General features: G+C 41.7%; 1 protein-coding gene across 3 annotated transcripts in view; it reads right to left on the reverse strand.

Annotated features, from left to right (window-relative positions):
- Positions 1–16,406, reverse strand: part of DDX42 (DEAD-box helicase 42) — a 42,053-nt gene extending 25,647 nt beyond the window's left edge. Inside the window, exons 1-5 of one of the 3 annotated variants that reach the window (XM_066262622.1) lie at positions 16,262–16,406; positions 9,664–9,786; positions 7,951–8,187; positions 4,756–4,906; positions 199–260 (exon numbers count right to left, since the gene is read on the reverse strand). In XM_066262622.1, the coding sequence (XP_066118719.1) occupies positions 199–260; positions 4,756–4,906; positions 7,951–8,171 (434 nt within the window). In that variant the 5' untranslated portion in view covers positions 8,172–8,187; positions 9,664–9,786; positions 16,262–16,406. Of the gene's footprint in view, positions 1–198; positions 261–4,755; positions 4,907–7,950; positions 8,188–9,663; positions 9,787–16,261 lie in introns of those variants that run through there. The other 2 variants (XM_066262621.1, XM_066262623.1) reach the window with 2 other exon arrangements.
- Positions 16,407–16,535: the final 129 nt, after the last annotated feature.

The raw sequence follows: 16,535 nt of genomic DNA on the forward strand, positions 1-16,535 counted from the left end.
TATCATTCTGTAAAAAAAAAAAAAAAATGCTTTTAAATTACTGTAAATTTATAATCTCAAATATTATTCAAGGTACAAGGATAACTTGGTCAAGAAATTTATGTATTTTCATTTTTCCCCTATAAACTTTGGGAGATATGGGTTTTGCAAATACTTTATTTTTATACAACCTTTGTTAGGAAGAAGAAAACAACTTACTTTACGTTTTTTCTTTCCTTGTCCTTTTCTTCAAGCCTCTTCATGTCTCTAGCTGCCTGATCCTAATGAAACAAAATGCTGCATGGAATCATATCAACTTAAAAGGAAATTTCTTTAACAAAAAGTTTTTAGATTGGTACAAGTGTCCAATTTTGCCAGTAAGAATACAAGCTTAGTATTGCCAGATTTTCCACTTTTCAAGAGAATGATCTTTTAAATAAAACCTCCTGATCTTAAAAATGTCACCTCACATGTTTAAAAAGCAATGTCTAGGCCAAACAAAAATACATCCATACTAGATTCTTTCTTTACCTCCTTCCTTAGAAGAGAGATGAATTTTAACTGAAGATTTCAGGGAACAAGTAAATGAGAAATTCAAAAGGACTTTACTTCATAAGCAATAAAATAACAGTTTTGAGCAAGAGGAGTAGCATGGTAAGAAACAAGCTTTAGTGTAATTACTCTGTCACTGTCTACCACATACACAAGAGAGCAGAAAACCTAAATCAGGAAGAATTTAGACCAGGCAGAGTTAATGAGGGAAGAAAGTAGGATAAACACACTGGAAACTGAAAGGAATTAGATGCAAGAGCTATTGTAAAGATGAACAGACTTGGCAAATGAAAGGAAAGGCAGCATAACATACTGGAAAGACAACTTGGCTATCAGCATACTAAGCAAGTAAGTCCCAGATCTGCAACACAGTACCAACATGATTTGGGGTATGAAATTCAAATTACCTCAGGGTTTAGCTTTATTATTAATTATATTTCTGTATTTTCTTTCTGCCTATTCCCCAATGTTATTCTAAGGGTTAAATGAACTAAGTCATGAACATGCTTGACCATCTGCTAAAAAGAAAATAAGGCCCTGGCCGGTTGGCTCAGCGGTGGAGCGTCGGCCTGGCGTGTGGGGGACCCGGGTTCGATTCCCAGCCAGGGCACATAGGAGAAGCACCCATTTGCTTCTCCACCCCCCCCCTCCTTCCTCTCTGTCTCTCTCTTCCCCTCCCACAGCCAAAGCTCCATTGGAGCAAAGATGGCCCGGGCGCTGGGGATGGCTCCTTGGCCGCTGCCCCAGGCGCTAGAGTGGCTCTGGTCATGGCAGAGCGACGCTCCGGAGGGGCAGAGCATCGCCCCCTGGTGGGCAGAGTGTCGCCCCTGGTGGGCATGCCGGGTGGATCCCGGTCGGGCGCATGCGGGAGTCTGTCTGACTGTCTCTCCCCGTTTCCAGCTTCAGAAAAATACAAAAAAAAAAAAAAAAAAAAAAAAGAAAAGAAAATAAGAGCCTGACCAGGCAGTGGCGCAGTAGATAGAGCATTGGACCGGGACGCGGAGGACCCATGTTCAAAATCTCGAGGTTGCCTGCCAGCTTGAGCGCAGGCTCATCTGGCTTGAGCGCAGGCTCATCTGGCTTGAATGTGGGATCACAGACATGACCCCATGGCCACTGGCTTGAGCCCAAAGGGAGCTGGCTTGAAGCCCAAAGTTGCTGGCTTGAGCAAGGGGTCACTCACTCTGCTATTGTCCCCCGGTCAAGGCACATATGAGAAAACAATCACTGAACAACTAAGGAGCTGCAACAAAGAATTGATGCTTCTCATTTCTTTCCCTTCCTGTCTATCCCTCTCTCTGTCAAAAATAAATAAATAAAAAGATGGAGAAAAAAAAAAACCTAGTTGAGAAGGAAAAGACAATGAATAGGATTTAAGTAGTGCCAGGGGTACACACCCATATAAAAATGGCCAACATGCTTCTGGAAAAGAAGAGCTGAAATCAAAGAGAGACAAGAGACTATACACAAGAGACTTAACTTCTAATTATTCACTTAGAAGTTAAGCTGTAGAAGTGGATGCGGTCACTAAGGAATGTACATAATGAATAAAGCAAATCAATATAGAGAACTGTAGAATATGAAAAACTGGAAGAGAATCACAAGAATAACTGATAAAAGTCAGATAGATATGTAATAATTTTTCTGGTACAATGATATGTTTTTTAAGAGGTAGAGCCTGACCAGGTGGTGATGCAGTGGATGGATAAGAGTGTGCTGAGGCCTGACCTGTGGTGGTACAGTGGATAAAACGTCGACCTGGAAATGCTGAGGTCGCTGGTTCGAAACCCTGGGATTGCCCGGTCAAGGCACATATGGGAGTTAATGCTTCCAGCTCCTCCCCACCTTCTCTCTCTGTCTCTCTCTCCTCTCTCTTTCCTGCTCTGTCTCTCTCTCTCCCTTTCTCTCTCCTCTCTAAAAATTAATTAATTCATTTTAAAAAAGTGTGTGCTGAGGACTCAGTTCAAAACCCCAAGGTCACCGACTTGACCATGAGATCCTAGACATGACCCCATGGTTGCTGGCTTTGAGCAAAAAGTGGCTCAGCTGCAGCACACCCCGGTCAAGGCACATATGAGAAAGCAACCAATGAACAATTAAAAGTACCACAACTATGAGTTCATGCTTCTTATCTCTCTCGCTTCCTGTCTGCCTGTCCCTGTCTGTCCCGCCGTATCTCTCTCTCTCCATTTAAAATAAAAAAGTTATCTTAGATACAGAAATACTGATAAAATAATACGTCTGAGGTTTACTTAAAAAAAAATCTAACCAGGCAGTAGTACAGTGGATAGAGCGTCGGACTGGGATGCAGAGGACCCAGGTTCAAGACCCCAAGGTCGCCAGCTTGAGCACAGGCTCATTTGGTTTGAGCAAAAGCCCACCAGCTTGAACCCAAGGTCACTGGCTCCAGCAAGGGGTTACTCGGTCTGCTGAAGGCCCACGGTCAAGGCACATATGAGAAAGCAATCAATGAACAACTAAGGTGTTACAACACACAATGAAAAACTAATGATTGATGCTTCTCATCTCTCTCTGTTCCTGTCTGTCCCTGTCTAGCCCTCTCTCTGACTCACTCTCTGTCTCTGTAAAAAATAAATAAATAAAATTTTAAAAAAAGTTATCTTAGATACAGAAATACTGATAGATAAAATAATACGTCTGAGGTTTATTTAAAAAAAAAAAATCTAAAAAGTGCCTGACCAGGTGGTGGTGCAGTGGATAGTGTCAGACTGGAATGCGGAAGACCCAGGTTTGAGACCCCGAGGTCACCAGCCTGAGCGCGGGCTCATCTGGTTTGAGTGGAGCTCACCAGCTTGGACCCAAGGTCTCTGGCTCGAGCAAGGGGTTACTCAGTCTGCTGTAGCCCCACGGTCAAGGCACATATGAGAAAGCAATCAATGAACAACTAGGGTGTCACAACGAAAAACTGATAATTGATGCTTCTCATCTCTCTCCATTCCTGTCTGTCTGTCTGTCCCTATCTGTCCCACTCTCCGACTCTCTCTCTCTGTAAAAAAAAAAAAAAAAAAATCTGAAAGTGTGGGAGGGGTTAGAATTCAGTGATTTTCAACCTCTGTTTCTCACACACTCATAAACTAATTACTAAAGAAAAAGGGGCCCTGACCTCTTCTTCTTTATTTTTCTTTACAGGGACAGAGAGAGAGAGAGTCAGAGAGAGGGACAGACAGGGACAGACAGGAACGGAGAGAGATGAGAAGCATCAATCACCAGCTTTTCGTTGCAACACCTTAGTTGTTCATTGATTGCCCTCTCATATGTGCCCTGACCGCGGGCCTTCAGCAAACCGAGTAACCACTTGTTGGAGCCAGCGACCTTGGATCCAAGCTGGTGAGTTTTTTTTTATTTTTTTATTTTGCTCAAGCCAGATGAACCCGCGCTCAAGCCGGCAATTTTGGGGTCTCGAACCTGGGTCCTTCCGCATCCCAGTCCGACACTCCATCCACTGCGCCACCGCCTGGTCAGGCTCTTCTTCTTTAGTAACTAATTTATTTGTGCCATGAGATGAAAATGGTTGTATTTAGTCAGGGGCACTGACCTTAGTAATTAGTGTGTGTTTGTGCCATGAAAAAAAAAAAAAAGGTTGAAAATCACTGGGTTAGATAACATAAGACTGGCCAAAAGTTGTTAACTGATAAAGTGGGGTGAAAGGTATACATGGGGGGCTCATTTTATTATTCTATTTTTGTATGTGTTTAACATTTTTCTTAGTAAGTAAGCAAATAAATAGAAAGAAAGTAAAAAAGATGGAAGAAAAAGTTTAAGGAAAAACAGTTTAAGGAAATCATCACAAGCTCCAATTTCTATAGGGAGGGCATGAATGTTGATGATAATGTTGGCAGTAAAAAAGACTAAACATGAAAAGTAGAGAACACAGAATTTATAGTTTTAGAAATTAGAAACTTCCTTAAATTTAACTGCCTTACATAAATATATATTTAATAAATGTAGATTGAATGAGATCATGTTCATTCCATTAAAGAATATACCAAGAATTATTAAAACAAAATACACACACAAAAACCTTGAGCTTTTATGTTCAAGGATTACAGGGCAAGTTGAAGTATATTTTAGAAACTGGAGTACCAGAGCAAAATTCTGCCCAAAAAGGGCCAGAAAACAAATTCTGTATGAGGACTGAAGCACTAGGTTAATTTGGTCTATTCTAATTGCTGAACATTTTAACAAAATAGAGTTGATACTTGCTTCTACTTCAGCCATGAATGCCTCCAAGGGATCATCATCGCTGTCAGAATCTGCTGGCTTGGAATGGAATTGCTGGCGGGTAGGTGAATTTTCAGCAGGAATATAAGGTAAATCAACATTGCTAGAATCTTCCTCCTCATCTTCGAAATATCTGAAAATTAAGATGCATGATTGGTAAAATGAACATTTAGTTTGGGGTCAGTGAATCTTTCATTTAACAGAAATGCTTATTATGATATATGTTACTATAAAATAGATTTAAACTACACAGGTCAAATTAGAGACCTCCAGGCTTTGCGTAAAGAATTATTAAGTCTTACTTAATATAAGCAAAATCCTTCTTCCTCTTTCCCTCCTTCCCTCCCTCCCTCCCCCTCCTCCTCCTCCTCCTCTTCCACCTTCTTCTCTCTCTCTCTCTCTCTCTTTCTTTTGCAAGAGAGAGAGATAAACAGGAAGGATGAAGTCATAGTAGTTGTGGCACGTTAGTTGTTCACTGATTGCTTTCATATGTGCCTGAGGGGGGGTGGTTTCCAGCTGAGCCAGTGACCCCTTGCTCAAGCCAGTGATCCCTTGCTCAAGCCAGTGACCTTTGGCCTCAAGTCAGCAACCACAGGATTATGTTGATGATGATCCTATACTCAAGCTGGCAACTCTGCACTCAAGCAGGTGACCTCAAGATTTCAAACCTGGGACCTCAGCAGCCCAGCCCAGGTTGACAATCTATCCACTGTGTCACCACTGGTCAGGCAGACAAAATTCTAATACTGACAAAATAAGTCACAGCAGATTCTCCATTTCAGTATGTCTGTTCAAATTAATTCCCAGTTCCGTTAAATTTTCAGTACAAATTTAGAATATCACTGTTGAATTGATATAGCAAATATTCAAGAATGTATGCTATGGAAAAATTACTTTCATATGAAATATTAAAACCCTATTTTATTCTTATAGTCCTTTAAAATTTTTAGAGATATCTTTATAAGGCTAGAGACTTTCATCAAAAGTTCTGGGCTATTTCCTAAGGACCAACAGAAAACCTTTAGAATTAAAAATAAATGTTCAATCAGCCTGACCTGTGGTGATGCAGTGGATTCAGTGTTGACCTGGCACACTGAGGTTGCTGGTTTGAAACCCTGGGCTGGCCCAGTCAAGGCAAATACAAGCAAGCAATGAACTAAAGTGAAGCAACTATGAGTTGATATTTCTTGCTCTTCTCCCTCTGTAAAATCAATAAACAAAACCTTTCAACAACAACAAAAGGATAAATGATCAATCCAAAATCATTCATCATACTACTTAGGTATTCAGAAAAGACAACTTCAAAGTCTAGAAAAAGGATGCAGCTCTTAATAAACTAAAATAAAACAAAAACTCTGTTTAGACCTTACCTGGAAATTAAATAAAACAGTAATACAACCAAATATTTAAGTATTTAATAAAGTTAAATATAATTATACATAAGTTTAAATAACTGCAGCTTAAAATTTTAAAGCATTTCAAGTCTTTATAGGAATTGTTTTAAAAGCTCTATTATGTGCTACACACATATGCAAATGCATATTCATTTATAAAGGTTTCATTTAGTTAATGAAAAAGTATCCATCCCTGAAATGGTAAACTTCTCTCTAGAATAATGATTCTTTTTTTGGGTGAGTATGTGTGTATGAGACAAAGACAGAGAGAGAGAGAGAGACAGAGAAAGGGACAGATGGACAGATAGGAAGGGAAAGAGATGAGAAGCATCAATTCTTCGTTGTGGCTCCTCAGTCTCCTTAGCTGTTCAATGACTGCTTTCTCGCCTGTTCCTTGACGGGTGTGTGTGTGTGTGTGGGGGCTACAGCAGAGTGAGTGACCCCTTGCTCAAGCCAGCGACCTTGGGGTCATGTCTATGATCCCACACTCAAGCCAGTGACCCTGCGCTCAAACTGGGGACCTCAGGGTTTTGAACCTGGGTCCTCTGCAGTGGATGCTCTATCCACTGCACCACCACCTGGTCAGGCTAGAATGACTCTCGACTCTGAAGAACCTTAAACACCTACTTCTGTATTGAATTCCTGAATAACATATCAGCTTTTTAAAATGCTGCTGTGTATTTTAAAAATGCTAATTTTGAAGTTTTTTTTAAAGAAAAATCTCAAGTAGTATCACAACCAGGTTGGAATTAATAGCATTAAAAGATTCCTTCAGATTCAGCAAAGAGCAAAATTATAATCTACAGAAATTAGAACTCAAACTTTCAAACTCATCTTTTAATAATAACCACCACCTTCTATTAGGCAAAGTAAAAAAAAAAAAAAAGAAAAAAAAAAAGCTAAATGTTTCCTGAGAACTGTGGGCAAAAATTCTGAAAATTTTCTACCACTGAAAGACTTTTTTTCTTTAACAGAGACAGAGAGAGAGAGTCAGAGAGAGGGAAAGATAGGGACAGACAGGAATGGAGAGATGAGAAGCATCAAGGGACAGACAGACAGGAATGGAAAGAGATGAGTAGCATCAATCATTAGTTTTTCGTTGCGACACCTTAGTTGTTCACTGATTGCTTTCTCCTATGTGCCTTGACCGTGGGGCTACAGCAGACTGAGTAACCCCTTGCTAGAGCCAGCGACCTTGGGCTCAAGCTGGTGAGCTCAGGGTCTCGAACCTGGGTCCTCCGCATCCCAGTCCGACACTCTATCCCCTGCGCCACCGTCTGGTCATGCTACCAATGAAAGATCTTACAACATAATATACTGCTCACAAAAATTAAGGGATATTTCAAAATAAATATTAAGCAATAAAATATCTCCTAATTTTTGTGAGCAGTATAGTTTTAAGGACTTGGGTGTTAAGGTAAACTAAGTCTCTACCAGTTCTGACAACTGTCTGTGTTTACAAAGCAACTTATGTTGATATCAATAAAAGACTTCAATAAAGACCTTCAAACACCATGTGAATTACTTAAAATTCTTCAGCCACATTTAGGTCTCATGGCCTCAAATCCCTTTTGGAACAACTAAAATTTTAAGTAAGCACAGTATTAATGTTCCTTACAAATGAATAAACTCAACAATTTAACTTATTAGAAAAATGCTATTCAGTGAGATAACTAATTTAAGTAATATCATGAAGCCAATTGTTTCTTTTCCTCAATTTCTATTGATGAAATGAATCATCTAAAGCCCAATCTTTGCTAAAATATCAGGAAATTCCACTTACGCGTTTTCTTCATCAAAATTGGCCCGTTTAGATCCAATTTTGTAGAACGAAGGAAGCTGTGGTGGAGCGGACTTTCCAAATCCAGAAGAAGAGCTTGTTGCCCCAAAGGCACTGTGGGACTGTTGCGGGAGTTTAGGTTCCTCCTTCTTCCCAGCACTAATGGCAAAACCTCCAAAGCCAAATCCCCTCTTAGTGCCAGGGCCACCTTTATTCCAGTTCATGGTGTCAATGACTGATCTGTTAGGAATAAGATACACTAATATAAATTTAACTTTAAAGAAGTAAATAAATACCACATTGATTTAAGTCTCTCCCAACCTCTACCTACAACATCATTTTAAACTTTTGCTTCTCTTTTTTTTTCTATTTTTTAAAAATTTTTTATTTTTATTGAATCCAGAGAGAGGAAGGGGGGTAAGGGGGAGCCAGAAGCATCGATCTGTTTCTGTATGTGCCCCAGCCAAGGACTGAACCAGCCACCTCTGCATTGCTCCAGCCAAGCGAGCCATCCAGCCAGGACAAACTTTTGCTTCTCAATCAAAACTTCAGCTTTGTACTTCGGATATGCAGTATGCTAATAAAACAATGAAATGGTTATATTTTCTAAAACAATAAAGAACTTTTAATTTTATTGGGATCTCAATATAAATGGGAATGCAGCATTTAAAATCATCCCCTTTGATAGGACTTGATTGTTAATTCAACATTTTTTTAAGGTGCAGAAATACTCCTAAGAAAATAAGTATCACCCTGGCCAGATAGTTCACTTGGTTAGAGCACCGTCCTGAAGCAGATTGCTGGTTTAATCCCCAATCAGAGCACATAAAGGAAAAGACTGATGTTCTTGTCTGTCTCTCTCCCTTCCTCTCTCTAAAATCAATAAAATAAACATTAAAAAAGATGTATTTTGGAAGATCTGGTATATGCCAGGCTTGTTTTAGGCTTGTTTTAGGCAACTGAAGATATAAAGATAAAAAGACTTAATCTCTTAAATTTTATCCTCAAGGAGTTTAGTCTACCAGGAAAACAGATAAAAAGAAGACAAAAACAATCTACAATTACAATATAATGTAATGCTTGCTATAACAGAGACTGAGGTGCTATCAGCAATGCTGTCCCAAAATTAAAGATTCTGGTAATGATATCTAGATTTCTAGAAGATTCAAAGAATCAAAATTTAAGACAGTATTTGTAGAAATTATCTATGTATTATATTGGAAGAGTACTTATGAATCATGCATTTATTAAGCAAATGCCCACTAGAACATCACTCAAGAAGAAACCATGATTCAATATATTGCCTTATGTAATCAGTTAGCTTATAGTTAAGGATTACAAAGAAATTTCTTGGGCATCAATCCACTCAATACCAATATAAGGTAAAAACAATTTCTTACAGTATTTTATTCGACTTAGCTTCAAGAAACTATTTTTAATTTAAAAAGTTTTGTAGAAAAGCAGGAAGCTCAGAAAGCAAAAAGGAACAAAGTTTAAAACTACCTGAAATTGGCCCTGGTCAGTTGACTCAGCAGTAGAGCCTCAGCCTGCCTGGCATGTGGAAGTCCCTGGTTTGATTACCTTGGGCACACAGGAGAAACAATCTGCTTCTCCACCCGTTCCCTTCCCTCTTCTCTCTTTTTCTCCCCCTCCTGCAGCTATGGCTCAAACTAACAAGCTGGCCCAGGGATGCTGAGGATGGCTCCAGGGTCTCACCTTAGTTGCTGAGCAATGGAGCAGCAGCCCCAGCTGGGCAGAGCATGGCCGGTTAGGAGCTTGCTCTGGTGGATCCTGGTTGGGGTGCATGTGGCGTCTGTCTCTCTGCCTCCCTGCCTCTCACTTAATTAAAAAACAAACAAAAAACTACCTGAAATTTCCTCTCCCAAATATGTAATTGTGTTGATCTCTTTTGCTATTTTTCAACACTCATGTATACACATACAATTTAAAAACAAAACTGACACCACACTGCACATAGTTTTACTGATTTCTTCACCAAATGATATACTATGAATATCTTTACATTTCAATAAATACATTTCTATACTACTGTTTTATAATGTTGTGAAACATATCATATAGCTTTTACCTTTGTGCATATCCTTACTTCCTTAGGATCAATTTTTTAAATGTCATTGTTTAGTCAAAGGGAATACACATTCTAACTTTAAAGTTTTAATTACTACTTATATTTATGGAAAACTATCCATTACACATTAAATCAAATAAGAAGGGCCTAAAACAAGGTGGATAGTATGATTCAACATAATTCAATGTAAAAGCATGTGTTACATATTCAAAGATAGCCAGAAGATTGTTAATCAAAATGTTAACTGCAGTTATTTGATTTTTACTTTCACTAATTAGTGGATTGATTTACCACTAATAATAAAAATTAAAATGTTTATAATGGATTTTGAAGCAATGTGGAAAATAGTTCCAGAAACAGCTTATAATGACACTGTTGAAGGGACCAAGAACAGTATGTTCTACTTTGCTGGTTCTGTGTGGCCCTCCCCCATATGTACCTTCTAGTTTTTGTTTGAACTATAGTATATATTATACAGCACTCAGTTCAGTCTGCTTAGTATTAAATTTGATTTATGTTATGTTTTTCTTTACCTTTAGGCCATGCTTAGTTCCAGGTAGGAACTCATTTTGGACTTTCCATAAAAGTTAATGCATGGCTAAAATACTATAATTACTTGATAAATACTGGTTTGCTTGGAACTTAAGACCATCTCCCGCTTTCTTCAGGAATCCTTTAGTGCAGTAGTTTTCAACTTTTACACTTGGGGACTGGTGAAAATAGGAGAGTTGTTTTAGGGAATGCTAAGACAGAAATCACCCGGAGCATAAGCGAATTCAACTAAGATCACTGAGTATAATCTTCATATATCAGGATGCAGCTGGCACAAAATTTCTGGCAGACCAGTCCATGGACCCACAGTTGGAAAATACTGCTTTAATGAAAATTAACATAATTTTAGTAAGAGGAGATTTGGTAAGAATTATTTACAAGCAATATGTTATTAATACTGAGGATCTAGGGAATGTCATAGCCAAGGGAGATGAACATTCAGATGCTCAACAAAAACCCTCTTCCAGGTTCTTCCAGATCTTGGCCCTAAACCGTTCTGACGCATATTTCTGATTCTGTCATTCCCTTCAACTCAATAGCTTCCCAGTTACTCAGTCAGGCTGGAATGAGACTCTCCCATATGGCAAAAAACTACTTTACACTCCTAGGGTTTCTAAAGAAAACCAAACACTTTGGTGAATGTTCTCCCCTTTACCTGGATTCTCTCCCCACAAAATCTCTCATTATACCCACCTATCTATCTACCTAACAAAGTCCTATCTTTTAAAGTCCATCTAAATACCAACTCCTAAACTATGATAGGAATATGATTTCCCCAGAGAAATGCTATCTCCTTCCTCAAACACCCAATATTTAATCATAATTTGTGTTCTTGTTATCTCTTTCCAACTCCATGTCACAGGTTTCATGGGTGAAGAAGCAGGCTTGTCCACTTTTTAACTTCTGTTTTCCAAAGTATATCTTCACTAACCATGTTCATTCAATATATAGGAGACCCAAGGAGATTTACAGGTTGGCCAAAGAGAAAAATTAAAGATAGTTGTAAGGTGCTACTTGGTATAGTTCCAGGCACCAAAATACTGGACTTCGTAGAAAATCATAATAACATAGTAAAGTAACACAAACTATGGAATCAAGCTATGTTCAAACTCTAGCTTTGCCATTAACTAGATGTGAACCTTGAGGAAGCTCAAAGAAGTTATTTAGCTTCTCTGGATCTCAGTTTCCTCATCTGTAAGATTATGAAAATATCACCTATTTCACAGTTGATATGATAAACTGGGTTCACACACAAAAACACATTTACAACATGGTAAATGCATAATATTTACTAACAGTCATGTTTATCTTGTTTTTCCAGAAATCAATTTCTCCATTGGTAAATGGAGAATATCAAGCTACACTTCTCAGATCTCTTTCAACTCAGGGATGCCATACATAAGTGCTGCATGACACTGAAGAATCCAAAGATCATTATGAGCTGACAAGTGGGGAGACTTCATAAGATAGCTAGAACCCGGAGGGAGGCAAAGAAAGATGCAAGCTAAACAGAGAAGTATGAAGGAAAGAGATTCTAGGGAGGAAAGCTAGAAATAGCAAAAGCTAGAAAGTTAGAATAAGTGTGGAACAAAATAAAAATAAATTGGCTAGAGTTTTTATTTTGGATAAGGGTAGAAAATAAGATATGATCTAAATGACTTTAAAAATAGTGGACTGCCTGACCAGGCGGTGGCGCAGTGGATAGGGTGTTGGACTGGGATGCGAAAAGACCCAGGTTCGAGACCCCGAGGTCGCCAGCTTGAGCACGGGCTCATCTGGCTTGAGCAAAAAGTTCACCAGCCTGCCTGACTGGGTGGTGTCGCAGTGGATAGAGCTTCGGACTGGGATGTGGAGAACCCAGGTTCGAGACCCCGAGGTCGCCAATGTCACCAGCTTGAGCGCGGGCTCATCTGGTTTGAGCAAAGCTCACCAGCTTGGACCCAAGGTCACTGGCTCAAGCAGGGGGTTACTTGGTCTGCTGAAGGCCCACATTCAAGGCACATATGAGAAAGCAATCAATGAACAACTAAGGTGTCGCAACGAAAAACTAATGATTGATGCTTCTCATCTCTCTCCGTTCCTGTCTATCTGTCCCTATCTATCCCTCTCTCTGTCTCAATAATAATAATAATAATAATAATAATAAAACCTCACTTTAAAAAAAAAAAAAGTTCACCAGCCTGGACCCAAGGTCGCTGGCTCAAGCAAGGGGTTACTAGGTCTGCTGAAGGCCCATGGTCAAGGCACATATGAGAAAACAATCAATGAACAACTAAGGTGTCGCAATGAAAAATTGATGATTGGCCCTGGCCGGTTGGCTCAGCGGTAGAGCGTCGGCCTAGCGTGCGGAGGACCCGGGTTCGATTCCCGGCCAGGGCACACAGAAAAGCGCCCATTTGCTTCTCCACCCCTCTGCCGCGCTTTCTTCTCTGTCTCTCTCTTCCCCTCCCGCAGCCAAGGCTCCATTGGAGCAAAGATGGCCCGGGCGCTGGGGATGGCTCTGTGGCCTCTACCTCAGGCGCTAGAGTGGCTCTGGTCGCAACATGGCGACGCCCAGGATGGGCAGAGCATCGCCCCCTGGTGGGCAGAGCGTCGCCCCTGGTGGGCGTGCCGGGTGGATCCCAGTCAGGCGCATGCGGGAGTCTGTCTGACTGTCTCTCCCCGTTTCCAGCTTCAGAAAAATGAAAAAAACAAAACAAAAACAAAAACAAAAAAAACAAAAAAAAAAACACTGATGATTGATGCTTCTCATCTCTCTCCGTTCCTGTCTGTCCCCATCTACCCCCTCCTCTGTCCCTGTAAATAAATAAATAAATAAATAAATAAAAATAGTGGACTAATACAACTGATTATAAAACCATATTACTTTAGGCCTGACCTGTGGTGGCGCAGTGGATAAAGCATCAACCTGGAAATGCTGAGGTCACCGGTTCGAAACCCTGGGCTTGCCTGGTCAAGGCACATATGGGAGTTGATGCTTCCAGCTCTTCCCCCCCTTCTCTCTCTCTGTCTCTCCTCTCTCTCTCTCTCTGTCTCTCCCTCTCCAAAATGAATAAAAAAAAATTTTTTTTTAATTAAAAAAAACAAAACCATATTACTTTATCACTTGCATTTTTGGAGTAATGCATTTTGCATAATCTGCCTAGAGAACATTTCAAACACTATAAACTAGCCAGTTCTTTAACGAAAATCTGTGCAAAACCCAAGAATTTCATCACATTCTTCTAAAGCCAAATAGAAGTAAATGCTGAGTTATACTTATTTTAGACACATCCCTTTCCTCTGTTAGCTTGAAGAAACTAAGAGCTGATTAGGCCCTGGCCGGTTGGCTCCGTGGTAGAGCGTCGGACTGGCGTGTAGAAGTCCTGGGTTCGATTCCGGCCAGGGCACACAGGAGAAGCGCCCATTTCCTTCTCCACCCCTCCCCCTCTCCTTCCTCTCTGTCTCTCTCTTCCCCTCCCGCAGCCGAGGCTCCATTGGAGCAAAGATGGGCCTGGCGCTGGGGATGGCTCCTTGGCCTCTGCCCCAGGCGCTAGAGTGGCTCTGGTCGCAGCAGAGCGGACCCCCCCCCCACGAGGGGCAGAGCATCGCCCCCTGGTGGGCAGAGCGTCACCCCCTGGTGGGCGTGCCGGGTGGATTCCAGTGGGGCGCATGCTGGAGTCTGTCTGACTGTCTCTCCCGGTTTCTCGCTTCAGAAAAAAAAACACAAAAAAAACCCCCCAAAAACTAAGAGCTGATTATATGAGTATCAATTGGATAAAAACTAAAATATAAACTGCACTCCTCCATGAATTTCACTAAATTATTACAATACAATCCAAGTCAGATCTTTTTTTATTTTTTATTTTTTTTATTTTTATTTTTTTTTGTATTTTTCTGAAGCCGGAAACGGGGAGAGACAGTCAGACAGACTCCCGCATGCGCCTGACCGGGATCCACCCGGCAGGCCCACCAGGGGCGATGCTCTGCCCCTCCGGGGCGTCGCTCTGCTGCGACCAGAGCCACTCTAGCACCTGGGACAGAGGCCAAGGAGCCATCCCCAGCGCCCGGGCCATCTTTGCTCCAATGGAGCCTTGGCTGCGGGAAGGGAAGAGAGAGACAGAGAGGAAGGAGAGGGGCGCTTCTCCTGTGTGCCCTGGCCGGGAATCAAACCCGGGTCCCCCACATGCCAGGCCGATGCTCTACCGCTGAGCCAACCGGCCAGGGCCCCAAGTCAGATCTTATCACTCTTCTGCTCAAACCCCTCTGATGACTACTATCTCTGGCAGAGCAAATGTGAAATCTTCACAATAGTCCAAAAGGTCCTAATGGTTCTGCTCCCAACCCCAATTTTTTTCTTCCCTGATCTTATCTCCTAGCACTCCCTCCTTTGCTCACAGTGCTACCAGCACATTGGTCTTCTAAGTGTTCCTGTAAAAGGCCAGCATTGTCCTCTTTCAGGCCTTTACACTTGCTGTTCCCTCTGCCTAGAACATTCCTTTCCCTAGACACTGGCTGGGTTCACTCCCTCACCCGCTTTTAGTCTGCTTAAATATTAGCTTACCTGTAAATGCATGCCTGACCACCCTATTTCAAAATACAACACCTTCTCATCCTTCTTTCCGGCTATATTTTTTCCTAAGGCATTCATAATCATGTAATACACAGCATAATTTATATATTTGCTTACTGTCTGTCTTCTCCCCAGTACAAAGGAAGTTTCAAGAAGGTAAGCTCTGAGATCTAATAGGCACACAGTAGGCATCAATAAAAATATTTCTTAAATGAACGAATTGCAAATTAGTCCATATAATGCCCCTTATAGGTACAGGAAAACACAACATAACGTTTTCTCTACTGAGAGCCTGAAAATTAATTTTGTACGACAGTTACTGCTTACCTCCTGTGTGCCAGAACTGGGTTTGGCTCTGAAACACCACAGAGAATAAAAAAATACTCTACTACAGGCTGTATATACAGGGGAGAAGAGATACAGAAACATCATTACAAAAACCATACAGGGAAGCCAAAGGAAACTGGACTCTACAGGAGTGAGGGGGAAAAGGGGGACTGCTTCACTAAGGTGATAAGAAAGCTATGATTCCCTCCGAATTCTCGACTAGTAAATAGTTTCTCTTTATATTATTGCTATGTGTGCTTGCAACTACACATAAATTATTTACTCGCATCAAATAAGCTTTTACGAAAGCCGCAAAAAAGTTTGTGTGACGACGGTGATGCTAATCACTGATCTACTCAAGGCTGCACAAAGATCACCGACTTTTTAACTGTCTCCGATTTGGCAATTTTTGCCTATAAAATCCCCCCGATTTTGAAGCTTGCACCTGCCAACTGCTGCCGACTAGGGTCAGAATCCTCCTGGGGGCTATCCCTTGCAAATCCCTTCCGTAGCCGAGCGGGCAGGCGCCGCCTCCGGAAAACCGCCAACTGGGCCTTCCTAAGAGTCGCGAGAAAAGCGGGAGCCGGGGGAGGCCGACGCGGCTCCCTAGGACCTCTTGAGGCCTCAGCCCCGTACTCCTACCCTTCCCCGGCTCCCTGGGCCTCCTGTGCCCAGACGCTCCGCCACTCTTTGTTAAGTGAGGTCGCGGTTCCCTGGCCTTCACTAGGCCCCGCAGTTGCCTCCAGTGCCACTAAGGGGTCGCGGCCCCGCATCCAGACCCACTTCGCACAAACCTGCTGCTGTAGCGGAAACTCCTACTACCTCGAACCGAAGAGAACACAACAGCCCGAAGTACGCGCGGTCCAGGCCGCGTCCGGCCGCGCTCCTCCCTCTCCGCCCCTTTAGCCGCCGCTGCCGCCGCCTCTCCACCCGTTGCTGACTGGGGGAGGGGAACACAAGCCTGACATGCGCAGTGCAGAGCGCAGGCCGAAGGGCGGAGCCTGGGTCTACGGATCCCGGAAAGCGCCGCGGGCTCCTGGCTTTAATATAGTCTTACAGAATTTCTCG

This window comes from Saccopteryx bilineata, chromosome 2 (genome assembly GCF_036850765.1).
Source record: "Saccopteryx bilineata isolate mSacBil1 chromosome 2, mSacBil1_pri_phased_curated, whole genome shotgun sequence".
NCBI classification, from domain to species: domain Eukaryota; kingdom Metazoa; phylum Chordata; class Mammalia; order Chiroptera; family Emballonuridae; genus Saccopteryx; species Saccopteryx bilineata.